Source organism: Cinclus cinclus, chromosome 12, assembly GCF_963662255.1.
Source record: "Cinclus cinclus chromosome 12, bCinCin1.1, whole genome shotgun sequence".
Classification (NCBI taxonomy): Eukaryota; Metazoa; Chordata; class Aves; order Passeriformes; family Cinclidae; genus Cinclus; species Cinclus cinclus.
The window spans coordinates 1,411,184-1,429,313 of NC_085057.1; the positions used below are offsets into that span (position 1 = coordinate 1,411,184).

The 18,130-nt window shown below is 47.5% G+C and overlaps 1 protein-coding gene across 1 annotated transcript in view; it reads right to left on the bottom strand.

Annotated features, from left to right (window-relative positions):
* ITPR1 (inositol 1,4,5-trisphosphate receptor type 1) overlaps positions 1-18,130 on the bottom strand; it is a 157,414-nt gene that overhangs the window by 24,281 nt on the left and 115,003 nt on the right. Inside the window, exons 45-53 of the mRNA XM_062500846.1 lie at positions 15,747-15,927; positions 14,918-15,171; positions 11,000-11,200; positions 9,765-9,875; positions 8,389-8,484; positions 7,812-7,934; positions 6,733-6,837; positions 5,624-5,816; positions 2,862-2,984 (exon numbers count right to left, since the gene is read on the bottom strand). Coding sequence (XP_062356830.1) covers positions 2,862-2,984; positions 5,624-5,816; positions 6,733-6,837; positions 7,812-7,934; positions 8,389-8,484; positions 9,765-9,875; positions 11,000-11,200; positions 14,918-15,171; positions 15,747-15,927 — 1,387 coding nt within the window. The remainder of the gene's footprint in view (positions 1-2,861; positions 2,985-5,623; positions 5,817-6,732; positions 6,838-7,811; positions 7,935-8,388; positions 8,485-9,764; positions 9,876-10,999; positions 11,201-14,917; positions 15,172-15,746; positions 15,928-18,130) is intronic.

The following is an 18,130-nucleotide window of genomic DNA, read 5'->3' on the forward strand; positions in this document are numbered from 1 at the left end:
CCGAGTGTTCCAAGTTCTGCTCACAGCTCAGGCACACAAAACAATCCTTTTCCAGCCCCACAACCAAGGACACCGCTGCAGCTTCACCCCAAAAAGTGCAAAGAGCAGAGAATTGAGGGGAGAATCTGGGAGGGTGGGACTGCAGAACCCGGAGCTGGGACTGGACAATGAAGCCCAAGGTGGAAATGGAGCAAAACTGATAAAAGTGTGAGAACTCGTGACCCAGGGTCCATCCTGGCTGTAGCCATGGCCGGGCTCTTGCACTGCCCAAGGTGAATCCTTGGAAGGGTTTTTAATAAATCCCTGCTTTATTCCTTTAACTCTGTGCAGCCTCTGTGCCAGGTCAGCCTCTCACAGGCATCAGTAAAACCAAACTGACCAGCCCAATGCCATTTGTTCTGTCTTTAGTGGAGCATCACCCAGTCCTGCCTTCAGCCACCCCTGACTGCACAGCAGCAACACCTGAGCCCAAAGCCTTCAGCAGGTTTTAATCACAGCCTTGTTACTAAATCATTACACAAATGGTAAGTACCACAGGACCTTAATTTTGGTGTTCACTGCTTGCACACCTGAGTGCTGAGGGCTGTGCCGTGCAGAGGCAGTGCCTGGGCAGGTGAGGACACTCCCCCAGAGCCCCCTGATGTGCTTTTGGTCAGACCCTGGTACCCATTTTTGGCAACTTTTGCTGTTTCTGGGTTTATTTAGACTGTCCCATGAGACTGGCTGCTTACACAACACCGAGCCTGTATTGCTAAAAATACACTTCCCTGAAAGAGCCATAAGAGATTCAGCCCAAAACACCATTTACCCCAGGTTTATGCAGAATGTGAGACACCTCTTTCTCAAAGCTGACTTAAAAAATTTTTGTCTTCAAGCAACTGGTTCCTCAACAGAACAAAAAGCAAGATCCCCCAAATTTCACAGCACTCTGCAGCCCTTCTGCAAGTACATTCTCACAGAACTTGTGTCTGACTGGCAAGATCCTCACTCAGGGCTTTTCCCCCTCTGCTCCCAAATTCAGGCAGCTTAGGAAACATTACTCTCATCTGACTACCACGAGCAGCCATTTAATCTTGTTCCAAATCACTGCAGATTAATAAAGACAGCAGAGGATGGATGGAAATTAAAAGTTAATAAGCGTAAAGTTGAACAGCTGTTTTGGCTGCCTGGGGGGACTCTGGGCTCCTGGAGCTGTCACACAGCACAAGGTGCAGAGCTGGGAATGGAGCCACTGAGTGGGAACAAGCAACAGCATGGAGAGGGGACAGAGGAAATGTGCAGCAGCTTATTTAGGAACGACGTATCTAAATTCTAAATAAGGTATACTGGGAATATATTTGCTTCCAGGAGTTGCAGCAGCTCCCTGAAGAAACACCTGGGGTGACTGAAGCCCTGGAACGCCCAGCTGGTTCCAGCCCAGAAGCCCAGCAGCACGAGGAGGGCAGTGCCAGGACTTCATGGGACCCAGCAGTGTCACCTCAGGGCAGAGCAGGGCTGGGCCACAGGCTCCCCTCTCCTTCCCAGGGACAGAGAGAGGCTGGGAGCAGTGTCCTCATCCTGGCACACAGAGCCAGGGCGCTCAGTGACCACCTTCTGCACCCAGCCTGACCCCAAAGCCTTGCTGGGAGTAGCAACGTGCAACCAGCAGCAAGTTCTCCCTGTCTCTGGAATTCTTACCATTCCAGTACTGAATTCCAGGCATCCAGTTTTGTTTCTGCTCCTCAAGTCAGAAGTTTTACAGCTTCTGCTACTGTCAGATGCTCATCAGCTGCTCAGTTCACCGTGTCTGAGCAATTCAAGACACTGACAACTTCCCCCAAACAGTCTGTTTGGAAGAGTCTTTTTTTTTTTAAGCTAAATATAAGATACACATGTATTTATTTATTTTAATTTTTGGATTCCTCTAGGAGAGGAAGAGGTGTTATCAAAATGTTACCTGATAAATAAAGAATTTCAAATATGCAGGGTAGGGCATCTTCAAAACACCCAAAACTCCCTCCCCAAATCTTGCAGTTTGTAGTCTCAGGGAACTCATTTAACCAGCAGCTTCCCTGGCAGCCATAAATTCAGAGCTTTTAACTTGGGATCTTTGCAACTAGAGACAGAAATTCAGTTGCTCTTTGGGCTCGTCAGAACCTTCCAGCCAGCATCTGGGTTGTCCCCACTCTGCTGACACTGGGTGTGACACAAGGGACAGCAGCCACAGCCTACTGCTCCTAATGGCAGAAGGTAAAACTGTCCTCTCCCCCCCTCCCAGGAACACTGGAATTTGGCCTAAAATATCCCTCTGACAGGCTTTTTCAGGATGCAAAACCCCCATACAAGGAAAAAGCTCCTAGCTAGACATTCACATCATTTTGCAAGTGATGCACGTGGCACTGCTGAGAATGTCCCTGTGGATTTCCCAAGTGCTGTGACAGGACTCCAGTCCTGCCCTGCCCTGGGATCCAAGGCTGGATCCACCCCCAGACTCAGGGACCTCCTGGAGCACCAGGAAAAGTGTGGGGAAAACTCCATTTATAAACTGCAAGCTCAAGGAAAACAACACATTCAACATTTCACCTATTTTTAGCTCAATCCTTAATTACAGGACTTTGAACCAAAGTAGAACAGTCAAGCAATTAAAGGTGGATGTTTGTCTGGGGTAATTTTTTCCCCTAGGAAAAAGCAAGGCTCTACATTTTCCTTAAAAATGCCTCAGGAAAGAGTAAGAGAACAGCACAATTTAAAACAAAGCAATTTAAAAAGCCAAATTCTGTTCTCCTACCCCACTGATGTAAAGAGCAGAGTGGGGAGAGCAGAATTTGGCCCATTACACCTTATTTTGTTCACATGGGTTTTTTTAGGTTAATTATCAGTACCTCCTCGAATTCCTTTGAATGGGTAGAAAAATGCCACGAGCAGGTTCATGAGGACAGCCAGGTTAAAGGAAATGCTGCTCCAGAAGGACATGTTCCGAGCACACCAGTACAGGAAGGGCTGAGCTGCAACAGAGAAAATTATTTATTTTTAATGGAGGGTTTAATAAAAATAACAGGTCTCTATAAAAAAAAATATCACCAACAAAACAAGCTTGTTCTCAATTTGCCCAAAAGCATAGCATCGAAAGTAATAATATTCATGGCTTATTCTGAAGTTTATTTAATTATCCTTCATCTTGGGGGCTCTTCAAGTTTCCTAGCTGGTATTTTAAGGCAAAGGATCTCTGTTTCAAACGTGGTTTAGCAGCAGCAAGAGCACAAGCTGAGAAACTGCACAGATCAAGCACTTGAGGCTTCCCCTAATAATACACTTTGTACTCAGAGTCACACCAAGAAGAATTTGGAGGAGGAAAATCCGTAGTGAGCTCCAGCACCATGCCTCTGTTGCCAGCAGCTCACCTGCACCAGACAGTGTGACCTGCAAATTCATTTTCTGCTGAAAACAGCCCAAAAGAGCCCCAGAATAACCTGGGGGTGAAGCTCCCTGGCCTTCCCTCTGCCCCAAGGACAAAGGACTCAGCACATCTGCACAGAGCTCCACGTACAATCCAACAGCACATTTAAATCCTTAATGTTACACAGAAATACTGCTCAGAAAGACTCCTAATTTTAATAATCCCTGCAGCCAGGACCAAGAGGCAGAAAGCAGAAAGATTTCTTTGCTGAAGTGGTCATGAACCTGAGGTCAACAAAGAAGCCAAGAAGCTGCCTTGCAGTAATTCCCTCTGCATCCAGGCATAGCCCCCCTGATTTTAGCTCCTGCAGGCTTACTGCACAGAAAATTGTGTCCTCCTGAAATCTAGAGCAGTGAAAAAAATCCATTAAAATGCTCTCAAAGAAGGGAAAGGAACTGTTTTGCCCCGGTGGAAGGAGGCAGCCTGTGCTTAGTTATCAGATAGCAAGGAAAAAGCTGTCAGTAAAATTTAGGAACAAATGAAAATGCACATTTTGGGGCCGAAGGGTAATTTACTACATGCAGCAGCTCTGAGCCTCACAGCAGCCACCACCTCTCTCCAGCAAATCCCCTGACAAATCTCTGACACCCCCAGCTAACAAAGGGCTACACAATTCCACAATCTCAATGTTCTCAGCTTCCCTTTAACTTGAAGAATTTGTGACCAGGTTTAGTTGATTTATATGAAATCATATAAGGGTGATTATAAAGGTCCAGGTTTAACTTTACACCTTCCTTTGGGGATGGACACTGACTCTGTGTAGTGCTTCTGCCTGGCTTTAGCAACTCATTTCCATTCTTAATTAACAATTAAGAGGCTTCTGGTGCTCAGATTATGGGCCAGCACCATGAGCTGAAGGGAGAAATACATCGGCTTTTATTTTAGAAATCTTTTTGAGGGTTGAATAAACTCTAAGTGGCATCACATGAGTGCACACAGCACTGCCAGAGGTCACAGCTCCAACACTAACTCTACTGAAAATGTGAGAAACAATTGCAGGAATGTAAAAAAATCTCTCAGAGACCAGACAAGACCTGAATATTAGTGACAGAATAAGTTATTCCCATTTTTTAAAGAAAAAAAGAAGAAATATTCTCCATCTCTGCAGGTGGATCTTGGCTAATTTGTGGTTTGTAGTTAATGATGGATGACTTCACAGCTTGCTTGGAGACAGCCTCAAAGACAAAGTGACTCAAAACAAAATCTAACAGAATATATGGATGCTGTTGAAGTTGCAATTTGTTTAGGATGTCACACTCCCAGATTTCTTGCAGAGCTCCCAGATTTTTCGGAAGCAGTCCCACATCTGTTCCAAGAGGGGGTTCCAGAGCAGTCCTGCTCTTGCACTAAAAACTGGAGAGGAGCTGATGCAGGGGAGGGGAGCAGCAGGGGCTGACTGGAGCAGGAAGGACCTGCTTTATCTCCATTTCAGGGTCACTGCTGGTCAGCTCTCAGCACTGCCCACTGAGCCTCAGCTGCGGCACTCAGCCCTCAGCAGAACAAGAACATGAAGCAAGTGAGCTACAGGGGGGACATGGTGGCACTGTGTGAATTAAAATATCATTTTAAGGGATTTCCCAGCTGCCAGTGGAAACCTCGGAGGGAAAATCAGTGCTTGAAAACACCTCTGTTCAGACATTTTAGCATCATAGGGATGGAAAGGACTCATCAACCTGTCAGCCAGTCTACTTGCCAAGGGAGGATGAATTCTGCTTCAGCAGTACTGAGAAATCCATCTTGAACTTGTCCTTAAACATCTCCATTCCTAGAGATGCCCTAAGTCCACAGAATCTTTATGGTTGGAAAAGACCTTTACAATCACCAAGTCCAACCTTGCTGCATTCCCCAGCCTTACTCCCCCCTGCATCCAGCACAGGCCACTGCTCTCTTCAGCAGGTCCTCCCCCTGTTTCCTCCTCATATCAGATACTCCTCCATACATTTGTTCCTTCCTGCTGGATCTCAAAAAGGATGACATGTGCTGCCCTGGACCCCCTCCAGAGGGTCCCTATTGCTCCAGCATCCAGCCTGCCTTTATCCCAACATCCTGCACCGTGCAGAGCAGCAGCCCTCACAAACAATCCTCGAGGCTGCTGCCACACTGGGGAACCATCTGCTGCTCAGCCAATGCTTCAAATCCCAAAAATCCCCAAAATCCCTGAGCTCACGTGGAGCAGCACTGACCCACCTCGCAGTTTCTTCTGCCAGTTCATCTCATTGAAGAGGTCCTCAGACTTGAGGAAGAAGTCGTTGATCTTGCTGCCCTGCTCGTCCCTCTCCGTGGTGTAGTAGATGCGCAGCTTGGACTCCTTGGTGAGGAACTCACAGATGCTGGGCACGGGGAACACGATCTGCTCCATGGTGCGGTCCGACCTGACAATCTGCACAGCAGCCTCGTGAGTCCTTTCCCAGCTTTTAAATGCTCTTATTTCTTGCTTTGCTGCCTGTTTCGCTCCCCTTTTCAAATCAGCACCATGCAGACATTTCCAAAGAACGGCAGCTCCACACAGATTTAATTTAATTTACCTTTCAGAGCAGGTCTACATTTAGCTCCGGAGCTGTAATTTTTATGCTGTGGTCTTATTCTGGCAGTACTGGTCTTAGCTGGGATTTCTAAGGGGCCCAGAGAAGCCTTCACCAAAGCTGGGATGGAGTTAAGAGCAGTGTGGTGGCCCAGTTCAAGAATGTTGGCAAATTTGAGCCATGGCCAAGTACAAGGAATAACAGTTACATCTGTATTGCTTATTAGAGAGTTTTGTGATGCCATGGAACCATGGACTGGTTTGGGTTGGAAGGACCTTAAATCCCACCCAGTGCCACCCCTGCCATGGCAGAGACACCTTCCACTGTCCCAGGCTGCTCCAACCCCCAATGTCCAACTGGCCTGGGAAACTTCCAGGGATGGGGTAGCCACAGCTTCTCCAGGAAATCTCCATATTTGTGAACATTTTACTTTTATAAAGCTCTTAGATGGCACAGGAGGCCAAATTGTCATTTGAATCCAGAAAGAGTGGCAAAAGCTATCACAAACTTTCCGGATTCAGCAACAGCACCGGCCAAAATGTAACAGAAGTGAAGCCACACTTGCTCCTGCCAAGAGAGCTCTGCTCAGCTCCATCCCTGAGCCCACACATGACAGCTCAGGAATAGCTCCCCCTGCCACTGCCAGGGAATTAAATAAATAAGTCTCTCTGTACCAGAGACAACAGTCCACACACAGGCAGGCAGAGCCACGACAGCATGATGAATAAAGCACTGGGGCTGCACCCCCTGGTGCTGCCCAGGAGCTCCTGGTACCTCGATCTGTGCCGTGTGCTTGGCGTAGAACTCCAGCGCCTCGTCCCCCTCGATCTGACCCCCTGGCTTCAGCATGCTCTGCAGCTCTTTGTTGTGACGAGCCAACTAAAATAAAGGAATGCACAGGGAGTGGGAGACACCAGATGTCTCTCTGTGATATTAAATTTCTGATTTTTGGCATAAAAAAAGAAATAGTACGCAGTCAGCTGCTAGGAAAGGGCAAAGTTGACAGAAGGCTTGTTCTGTTCCAACCAGACACCCTGCAGCTCTATTTTGGGAGCAAGTCAGAATGATTCAAATATGTATTTCTTTAATGCCAGTGTTGTACTCCTCTTTTCCCCATCCTCTCCCACCCTCTGCCTGGAATCTTTCTGATCACACAGAAATTCACATTCGGTCTGTCCTTCTACACCACCCTAACCCAATGGTGTGCTCATCACCCAAGGATCCAGACAGGGACAAAGAGAAAATCTGCATCAACTGAGCAGCAGACGCACAGAGCACTGCTCCAAAGATGCTGCTGGATGCTCCCAAATTCATCCTGCAGCACAGTGAGGGTCTGTCAGCTCAGATGCTGGAGGAACAAGAAGTCTCCAATGCAGTGAGAGATGTAGCATCAATATATTAAGTAGATCTGGACCCATTTTTCTCCCCTTTGGTTTTTTACCTTTCAAACACACATCGTATCAATACAATGGCTCTGCTTGGCTCCAGCAGAGAGAGAATGTGGCAAGGACTGAGATTTTTGATTACACTTTAATTGATCTGTGAGTAGAACTTCTTTGGGAGTATAAAGTAACCTTTGATGCAGCTGAAAAATAATACATTGTTGCTCAGTGCTGCCAAAAATTGAGCCACATGTCCTCAGGAACTCGATTCAGAGCCTGCCTGCTTCCCACTACAAAAGAAAATTCCCAAAATTTTCTTGCACTATACTATTTTTGTTTCTGATTAAAATTAGGATTTGCTCTGATAACAAGAGAATGTGCAGTGAGTCAGTCTCAGAGATGAGCCATGAACACAGTTCCAGGGAAAAGCAGACTCTGGCTTTTCCCAGTTTGTGATTTGTGAAACTCTACCTGATGAGCCAAGATGTAAATGTTGTGTCCCACGTTCCTTGGAGATGCAGCAACATCTTCCCCATTCTCTCCATCCTCAAACTCCACTTCTCCCTGCAGATAAGCCTTCTTGATCACTTCCACCTGGAGAAGGACACAGAGACAAGGAGAGGAGCCTCAGGCAAGGGTGGAAGCTGCTGAGGGCAGCACACCCTCGGCACTCCTAGGGACAGGAATGTTCAAAGGGAGGTCAGTGGGATTCTCAGCATCCAGGATAAACTGAACTCAGCTTCAGCCCAGCTCACTGGCACAACAAATTGAGCCTCATCCTTCCCTGAAGGTAACAAATTCCAGGTTACCCTCTCTGCTACCTGTGCCACGTTCTGACCCTGGCTCCAACACAGCCCCAAGCACTGGGACAAGACAAGTCAGTGGTGCTTTGGGATCTCCTGCTCGTGTTTTCACCACTTCATACATTAACCAGCCCCAAAACCCTGCCATGGCTTACTGGGCAGCTCTTGGGGAACAAGGAATTTTCCTTTCTCTGTCTCCTGTGCAAATGAAGAGTCAGGAGCTCAGGGGTGATCCCAGGACTCACCAGCTCCTTGGGCCTCATGTTGTAGAGGATCCTCTCAGCATTCTCACTGTCGTGCCTGCTCTCCATGATGGCTAAGAGCAGCTTGGAAGCATTGTTCTGAAGGGAGGGAAAAGCAATAGAATCACTGCCAGGAGCCAAAAAATGAGGGTACCCAGCTTGAGTGGCACCACTCTGCTGCCAGAAGGGTTCAGGGTCCCACAGGCAACAGCCACTGCAGGCAGATGGTGCCAGCCAGCCCAGGGCTCTCACAGCCTCCCTTCACCAAGCCCTCCCTCTCCTCTAATTACTGACCTACACAACTTAACAAGATTTTTTATCAGTTTATTCCCCAAATCCTACTTATTGAGAGACATCAAATTAACCCCAGCCAAGGTTTAAATTTCTAAAAATGCTGCTGTTTCATGCTTGCGTTGTTTCGGTTTGGTTTAAAGCTACTGCAGCACCACCACGAGCTCTGAGCTCCCAAATGGAGCAGCTGAGCTCTGCTGAAGATGCTGCTGATTAAATCACGGGACAGCCAGGGCTGAAGACAGACGTGCTTTGCTGCTTTTAACTGAAATCACTCTGCAGTCTGCTCACGCCAAGGAACACAGGGAGGAAATGGGAAACTACCACAAGGCACCAGACTACTTTAATACGAACAATTAAGATTAAAATCCATCATGCCTGACAATAAAACCCAATAAAAGTATTTAATTTTGAAGTATAATGCTAATAGAGTCTAAAAGCATTTTTTATTTACAATAATAAAAACCCACATTACCCATAATAATGGTGTGAGTCGGCAACGGAAAACAAGGAGACACTGCAGTGTCAGTCAGGGCAATAAGTCAGAAAGGAAATATTTCTCAAGCACAGGCTGAAGCAAGAGTGCTCTGGGACTGCTGTTGCTAGAGGGGAACCTGCTCCTGTGTTTTTCTGTTTTGAAACCAGCACCAGGGCTAATTATTTCAGCATTAATATGGACAACCCTAAAGAACTGTAGATGATTTAATGTCAACCGATTAAACAACACCAATAAAGTGTTAGGAAAGCAGTTGCAACATGAGAAATTTCACTTCCATTGTCCATGCAAAAGCTCAGCAACAACAGAAGAGTTTTCATCAGCTTAAAATTTTTTTACAGGAAGTCATTTTAGGATTCCTGAGCATATTCTGACTGCCTGTATTCCCCATCTGAGAACTAACTGGTAGCTCCATGACATAATTTAAAAGATTAAATACCTGTGACAAACAATCTTTGGGCACTGCCTGCAGCTCACTGATATATCTAACTTTTGGGCACTTATGAATATTGGGGTGTAATAAACACCCCCATAGTTCCAACAATAAAATTATGTTTTATCTCACTGTGCCTCACACAGAACATTCACTTGCCTTCAGCTCCAACACGAGGTCCATCCTCTTCTTTCCCAGAGGGTTGATGTCATTGAGGATTAATGCTGTGATGATGTCAATGCCGTTGGACTCGTGAGTAGCAATGCAGTTCTGTCCAAAGAAAAGTCATCAGCCTTCACTAATGGCCTGCACTACAAACACAGCCCAGGCTGGTGACCCTGCCAGAGCAGCAGGGTCCCCTCTGTCATCACCTCGAGGGCTGCCCGAGATGGAGAGCTGCACAGAGAGCTCCAGGCAGTGCAACAACAAAAAGATTAAGGCATTTTGTTCTGAGCTTTTCCTCTCCTCAGCCATGGTCCTACTGGAGCCCCTGGCCTCAGGAAGCATGGAGAACCAGAGCTGATAAATGAAGCATTTCCATGCCAAAGCGTGCAGGCTGGAGGAACAGTGTTTTACTGAGATTAGGGAGAGTTTTCTTTATTATATATGTGCCAATCAACACCTACTTCAGGGCTGTCTACACAAAGAATGGGAATTTCCATAACCTTCTGCCTACCCTTCAGCCCTGCTTTTGGAATGGGCTGGAACTAAAATACACAAACAGCAGCTTGCTGGCTTCAAAATCCACAGAGAGCCCTGCTCTGTTGTTGAACTCCACACCTAGAACGCCTAAAGGGTTTAATTCCACCTGCTCCAGAGAGCAGAGGGACACTGACAATTCCCCCTGGCATGCACAGCCTCACACATTCTCTTGCAGAAGCAAGAACGACAGAAAAGTCCCATTCCAGTCTTTCAGGACAATATTATGGTTCCATTAATAAGGAAATGGAGAGAATAAGCATAAACTGGCACAGGTTGCCCACAGAAGCTGTGGCTGCCCCATCCTTGGAAATTTCCAAGGCCAGGCTGGATGGGGTTTGGAGCAGCCTGGGACAGTGGAAAGTGTCCCTGCCATGGCAGGGCTGGCTCATCCCAACCCAACCTAACCCATTCTGGGATGATATGAAGTACAGAAATTCCCCACTCTCCCTGTCCAGTCTAATAGAACAGAATTTAGCAAAGCAAAAATACTTCTACTTCTTTTGAGTGGTTCAACTCCTCAGAGGGGGCCCTGAGAAAGACAAGTTGATTATGAGGAGTTTATAAAAGAAAAAAAAAATCCTCCAACTTGTGGGGCATTTAAAGTGGGCAGTGTTGTAAGACAACAGCAATCTAACATAGAGCTGGGGCCCAGGGAGAAAGGGGGATGCATTTCCCAGCTCTGTATTCATTACCTGGTTCTCATGGCACGGCCCCTGGCAGTACTCAGTCAAACTTTCCAGTGTCTGGTTGATCAGTGCCACATTCTTCTCATTTATATACAGACCCAGAAGACCAAGTCCCCCAGTTGTGCTCCCACAGATGCAGTCCAGGAACTGCAGTGTCTCACACACCAGGTTGTAGTTTGTCTTGTTGTTCTGGCAGCGTAGGAAATTCTGTGAGGAGAGTGTCAAAGCCATGAAGGAAGGAAAAAAAAACATAGAAAATGCTGTTTGGCTGATACCATTTATTAACTTCATCCATGCCCAATTCCACTGAACAGTGGCTTGCTCTGGCTCGCTGTACAAGCAGTTTCAGCCTCTTTCCAAGCCTTATTTGCAACGTGCTGCTTTCCTGAGCAGCTTGTTGGCTTCATGTTGTACAGCAATAAACAGAATGCATCCCATACACAGAGAGATCCATTAGAGCCTGACGCACCCAGCATGGAACAGGCACTCTGGGAGGCTCTCTGGAGCCTGGGAGCTTCTCTCTACCTGCCAAGCATCACTCAAGGCTCCCTCCTCCCAGACCTCTCTCCAAGGTGGAAGCAGCAATTCCCCAGCAGGGAACAAGAGGGACCTGAGTGCACACCTTGGAGGAAGGTGCCTTAAAATGGAATGCTCTCCACTGCATTTCCTTTCACATAAGTATTGTCATTCCTGCTTGAAGCTGCTGATTAAGAGCAGCTCCTCTAATGAAAAGCCAGATCTGCCACTGTGGATTTAACAGCTTTCTGCTCTCCTATATTCCAAATGAAAAGAAGCACCAAACCCACCCAAAACTGAAGGACAACTAACGAACACCAATTTCCCAGTGACTCAAATGCTGTTTGCCAGTGCATTCCCAGCAGCGCTGCAAAGATTAGCAGCCACTACCACTTGCTTTTCCTTGAAGTTTCAGCAGGAAAACTCTAATTTCACTTAATTCTAGCAGGTAACAACAATTCTGGGGCGAAAAAGCCCTCAGGGGAACAGGAGCCATGGGAGTATGGAACCAGCAGGGTCTTTCCTGCCAGCCCAAAGAGCAGCACTGGTCCCTGGCTGTCTCTGCCTGAGTCAGACTAATGAGTCCTTTAAGGCAAACAGAGAGAGAAATTGCAGATTCAATGGAAGGCGAAGCTAAAAAAGGAAAACGCTGTCTATGAATGCAGACTAAAGGTGACAGTGATTCAGCACATTTCAGCTGATTGCTCATTTAGTATCCTGACTTCTGATTAACTTGTCAGAATGTAAAAAAGGTTGATCCTACAGAAATTGGAGATCGTGCCTTCCCTCCAGGAAAAGAAACAAAACAAAAGGATAATACCCAAAGTGAGGAAGCAAAATGCTCCCTGGCTGCAGAGCATTTATTCTGATTACAGCTAAGCTTGTACCTGAGCTGCTTGATCCACAGTCAGTAAGGAGAGAAGAGGGATGAGGCACAAGAGGCAGGAGGACATTGTTAGGCTAAAACAAGGGGAAGGAAAAAATTGTAGAAAACAAACCATTGCTGCACTGTGAGAAACTGCCCCAGGGAGTGTCTGCTGCTGTCTCAGCCAGGACAGAGTGAACTCTTCATTTTCAGTCACCCAGAGCATTTCACAGGCTACAGACTGGGAACACAACTCTTGAGTGCTGAGTGAGCCACCCCAGTGCTCTCTGTGGGAATGACCCCGAGGTGTGCAGCACCCTCTGCCAGACCCTGCACCCAGAGTCAGCAGCCACAGCTGCTAGAACATGTGGGAAGTGTGCATCCACCCCTTCATCCCAGTCCTTGCATTCGTTTGGAGAAGGCGATGCAGCTCCTCCAGCACCATGGAGGGCCGTGGAACAGCATCCACAGGGAGCAGACTGGGGCTGTATCTGGGAAGGGAAGGGCTGACTGATGCAGAGGGCACAGCACTGCAGCTGCCCGAGCATCCCAGAGACCTCCTCCTCCTCTGAAGCACAGCAGCTCCTCCAGCATGACCCTGTGCTTGCACATCAGCTGCCAACAGCCTGGGAAGGCTCAGTGTGCCCAGCCCACACCTGCACCAGCCCGGTGATCCCAACTCACTCCTCACTCAAATACAATGTGCAGTCCTGGGAGACACTCAGCTTCCCTCTGGCACTACTGCAGGGAGCTCACGTACCAGCTGCAGACACCAAGGCTTTGGAGGATCAGGCACTTCTGCCTTCCGTTTGGGGCTGAGGAAGAAGGACAAAGCTTGAGGCAGGCAGGCAGCAAGAGGATTACACTGGAAAAATCGTTCCACCTTTTTTTATTATTGTTGTTAAAAAAATAAATATATCCCCTTTTCTCTCAGAGCTGACTTCAACGACCTGCTGTTTGGGAAATCTAATTGTTCAGGACGGGGACGAGCTGAGGCCAAGTTTCTGCACTGGCTGGAGTTCAAGTGTGCTCCTATAGCTGCGGGTGCCTCGCCAAAGGCAGCAGCGGATCCTGTGCGTGCGGTTTGGAATTGTGCCACGGGAACCGACACCGCCAGCGGCAGGAAAATCCTCTGACAAAACACACATCAAAGGGCTGCTTTTCTTTAAAGCAAGAGGAAGGCTGATGTATATAACCTGGGCACTCAGAGATGCTCCCAGAAGGTTTCCATGCAGCTGTGATCCCACTGCTGCCGGGGCATTCCTGCTTGGGGAAGCGATTTGGCAGCTCTGCAAAGCTCTCCAAGGGTCCCACGCTCCTGCCAGCCAGGGAACAATGGGCAATCAAGGCAATTATTGCTCTTTATGAGGGCATTTAGCACACTGTACAGTGCCTCACCAGCTCCTCCATCCCAGCCCAGCAGCATCGGCTGAAAAATCAACTGAATTGCAGCCCTTCGTAAAGGGGAACCTGCTCTGGGCTCCCTGGAATTCTACAAGCACATCTCAGGGCAGCACAGGACACAGAGGCTGCCAGGACCTTTGGACTCTGCCAACTCCAGCCCCTGTCACGAGGCAGCTGGAGCAGAGCCTGGCCCTGTCCTCTCCACATCCCCCATCAGGTGTTTGTACACATGGTGAGAGATCCTGAGCCTTTTCCTCTCCAGCCTGACCTCACCCCGCTCTCCTTGCCCATCAGATGCTCCAGTCCCCTGGTCATCTCCGAGACTGCCTGCTGGACCTGGGAGCCCAGGACTGGAGCCAGAATTCCACATGGAATCTGGGGCATATCCAGCTTTTTTAGGTGTTTCCCCTCCCAATTCTCCACCAACAGTAATACTCCCTTGCTCCAGACCCCACCAGGGTCTCAGGGATGTAGGGTGGGTGAAGGCCAGTCCTACCAGTAAGGGGCAAGGTGAAGATGGCACTGAGCTTCCTGACCTTCTCCATGTCCTCTGTCACCATGGGCTGTGCCCATTCCACAGCAAAGCCACCTCTGCTATCTCCTGCTGTGTGGATACAACCTAAAAACCCTTCTCATTGCCCTCCATGTCCCTCAGCAGATTCACCTCCAGCTGAGGCTTTCCTGACTCCGTCCCCATGAGTTCAATTCTAGGCACATGAACAGATCCAAGAGAATCCTAGAGAACCTGGTTACTGGAAAGTTAAGCTTGAGGGCTGCTAGAACCAAAGCATCAATGTCCTCTTCATTTTCCTAAATGATATTTCTTTCCTTCCCCTCTCAAAAGCAAACCAGTAACTTCACAGCACAAGACCTGCTTGCTTTCAACATATACTTTTTAAAAACCTCAGTAACTGTTGATCACACCACTTTTTATGTACCTTTCAAAGACCACAGGAAAACTGGATTTGTTCATATCAGCCCAGCAAGGTATAACTACTTTTTTTTTTGATTAACGTCAAGACCAAAGAGAATAATTGTTCACGCAATCCATGTTAAAAGGCCTGGGATTAGGGATAATGGCATGGCAGCAGTGAGTGCACAGGGCACCCTGAGCACAGGTGCCCTGGACCAGGCAGTACCTGCAAATCCCGGTTGTGGTTTTCACAGAGCAGCTGCAGGAAGCGCAGGATGGGCTGCATGATGGAGATGACAGCACTCATCTCCAGCTCATCTTTACTCTTGTCTGCTGCAGCCTGGGCTCCCTCTCCTGCTGAGTAGTGCTCTTCAGGGTCAGCCTCTCTCCGGTACGTGTTGTACGCCTTGCGCGTGGCCGCCGATGCCTCCAGCAGCTGGTCCCTCACCTCCTCTGTGATCTGGGTCATGGGCTCCCTCACTGCAACACACGAGGACACATCCTCCTTAGGGAAGGTGGATAGAGAGGGCCAGGAAATCTGTCCACAATTCCCCTGGCAGCTTAACCCACAGGCCCAGCTGTTGGGCAGCAGATCCTGGGTGAGTACGTTTAGTGTAGGCGAGGGGCCCGTGGCACACTCTGCACCAACCACAGCAGGGCTATAAATTCGGGGGTCAATTGGTTAGGGCACACGCATCCAGTGCTAGCAGGAGTTAGGGTAAAAGGACCTGCTTTAGAACAAAATTAGGATTTCTTCAGTTAGAGAAGGCACTGACCACAACCCACAGTCCAGGGTTGTTACTATGGATCAGATTTGGCAGCTTGTCACGAGACAACGCAGCAGAGTCTCAGCTCAGAAAGACTTTTCCTCATTTCAATAGCACAACCTCACAAATGGATGAAGAGGGGATGAAGCTCTCGAAATCCCAAGCCAAGGCACCACTGATCTGTGAACTTTGCTCTGTGGGACCAGAGATCTGAGCATTATAGCATCAACTGAAACGAGTTCAAAACACACTCCCTGTTAGTTCAGAAGGGGAATGACTGGAGATTACCTCTTTTCCTGTTGGGGACATCTCTGTCCGAGTCCTCATCTTTCTTTTTGTTTCCTAAGTCGCTGGTGTTGACTGTGACAGTTGCCTTGATTTCTTGCTGTGCCACTTTCATGCGATCATAAAAAACCTTAAAGAACTTCTCCGATTTCTTATCTTCCGTCAGTCGGCAGAAAAAGGAATGCTACAGGAGAAAAGGAACAGCATCTGTAGCTCCACACACAGGTCTGAACCCAGACAATTCCACCTTTCTGCACTGTGTGGTATCCTGCAGGACTGGGAGCTTCATTAGCTGCCAGTAAACTGAAACTCACAGCAATGGAAACTTGCAGTTTATTGTGAGGCAGCTTCAGTGTCTCAGCTTTAAGTTCATCATTAACAACTTCAAATACAGATTTAAAGAGAAGTGAGGGCAATAAGTCACACCAGCCTGATACACTTGGGCAGCACACCTCACTCTTGACAAGGGAGATAACGTAAGGAGAAGGGAATTCCCTGCAATTTGATTTGTCAGTTCAGAAATAAAAGGGTATGAGGAAAATATAGAGGAAGAAAAACTCTCCTGTCTTCCCACCCTCAAATCCAAGGGACTGTGACTCACAAGACACAAAAGCCAATGTTAATCACAGCCCAAAAATGTACAAACAGGGAGATGCCGTGAGCGACGTCCCGTGCAGAGTTTCCCCTGCCCTGCCTGCAGCAGGCTCCTTAAAACTCCTTTTAGTTCCCACTCCAATGTATCTTTAAGTGACAGAAAAGCTCACAAGACTGACTACTTATAAGAAGGTTTATTACTCTTTTTCTGCACATATGTGCACGGAGACGGAAAGTTTTCCCTAAAATCGAGGAGAATACAAATCATGTACAGGTCAAGAAGGAGCCAACACAGTGAGTGATCAGACAACTCTTGATGAAACCAATATGCTGTTACATAAATCAGGACCAGAGCTTAAACACGACTGAAGGATGAACTTGTAAGTGGGTCACCTTATGCAGAGCATTATGAAATTAGTTAGCATTCTGCAGCAGCTCGCCATCCAACAGCTTTACATGATGAATAGGAATGAAGCCTGATTTATTGAAAAAACAAATTAAAATGGGAACAGCAATATCTCCTGCCCGCTCTGCTGCGGAGCACACGGGGCCGTGGCTGCTGCTGCCTTTGATCACTCCCCAGCAGCTGCACACAGAGTGACTTTGAACACTCCCAAAGTTGTGTCTTGGATTACAGGCAGAGCAGGAGTGTGGCTATTTAAAGGACGTGGTCAGTATTCACGAGATGTCCCTCCCACCACTGCAATACCTCCCACCTGCCCTCAGCACCTCAGGTAAACTCTGAAGATTGTATTTATTTCTAGTGGTTAACAGAGAGGAGGGAAAGGATAATGACTCAGGACAGACACCTCAAACCCAGTCACACCAGTACCCCCTCCTGACACCCCCCCAGAGTCCAGCAAAGCAGAGGTGTCAGAGCACTGCAGGACATGCCCTCTGCCCAAACAGTGCTGGACCTGTGATGTGTCACAGGGTCATCTGTGTGCCAAAGTCATTTTTTAGTATTGGTACAGTAAAAGTAACATATCTAATCCAAGACTTTGTATCAACAATTGGAATGTTTTCTCATAATGTTTTCCCATGACTTTAAACTGAAAGAGGGCTGACTTAGATTAGATATATTCAAGAAATTCTTCCCTGTGAAGGGGTGAGGCTGACCAACAAGCCCTCAATACCTGGGTGGTTGAGGCAGCCAAGCCTGAATTAACTCTGCGTCTTGGTGGCTACAAGGACAGAGAAAGGAAGAGTTTGTATCTAAGGACCATCTCTGAAATTTCCCTCTGCCAAGGTTACAAATAACAACAATTTCCAGAAAAACCAGCAGAAACCACAGGCTCTAGGAAGGCCGAGCACTTTGTGAAAAATCTGTTTGTCAGGCAGTGATGGCCATGACCTGGCTGTCACATCTGCAGAGCCCAGACAGGAGTTCCCCTGTGATGAAGGCATGCTGAAGGAAAAGCCTTTTTTTAATGAACCACACTAAAGAAATTCCTTTTATGAGAGTAATTACTACTTGCTGACAGACTTGATTTTTGTCGTCTTTTCAAGCTTCTTAACTGAGTTTCCATTGCACTTCAGAGAAAAAACCCCGAATGAAAGGAGCATTTCCAGTAAAGCTTTTTGTGCATGCTGTGCCTACACTGAAGGGATGTCACCAAATGATTGTTTCAGTTTAGGTCAGGATGCCTAACACCTTCACACATATGAATCAACCACATGCCAGCTCCCAAAGCTACTGTATTTTAAGAGGTGTGATCTTGCAAGTTGCGCTCAAGCAGGTAATGGGTGGTGAAGATTATGACAGAAATCCTAAAATCTTATTTACAGATATA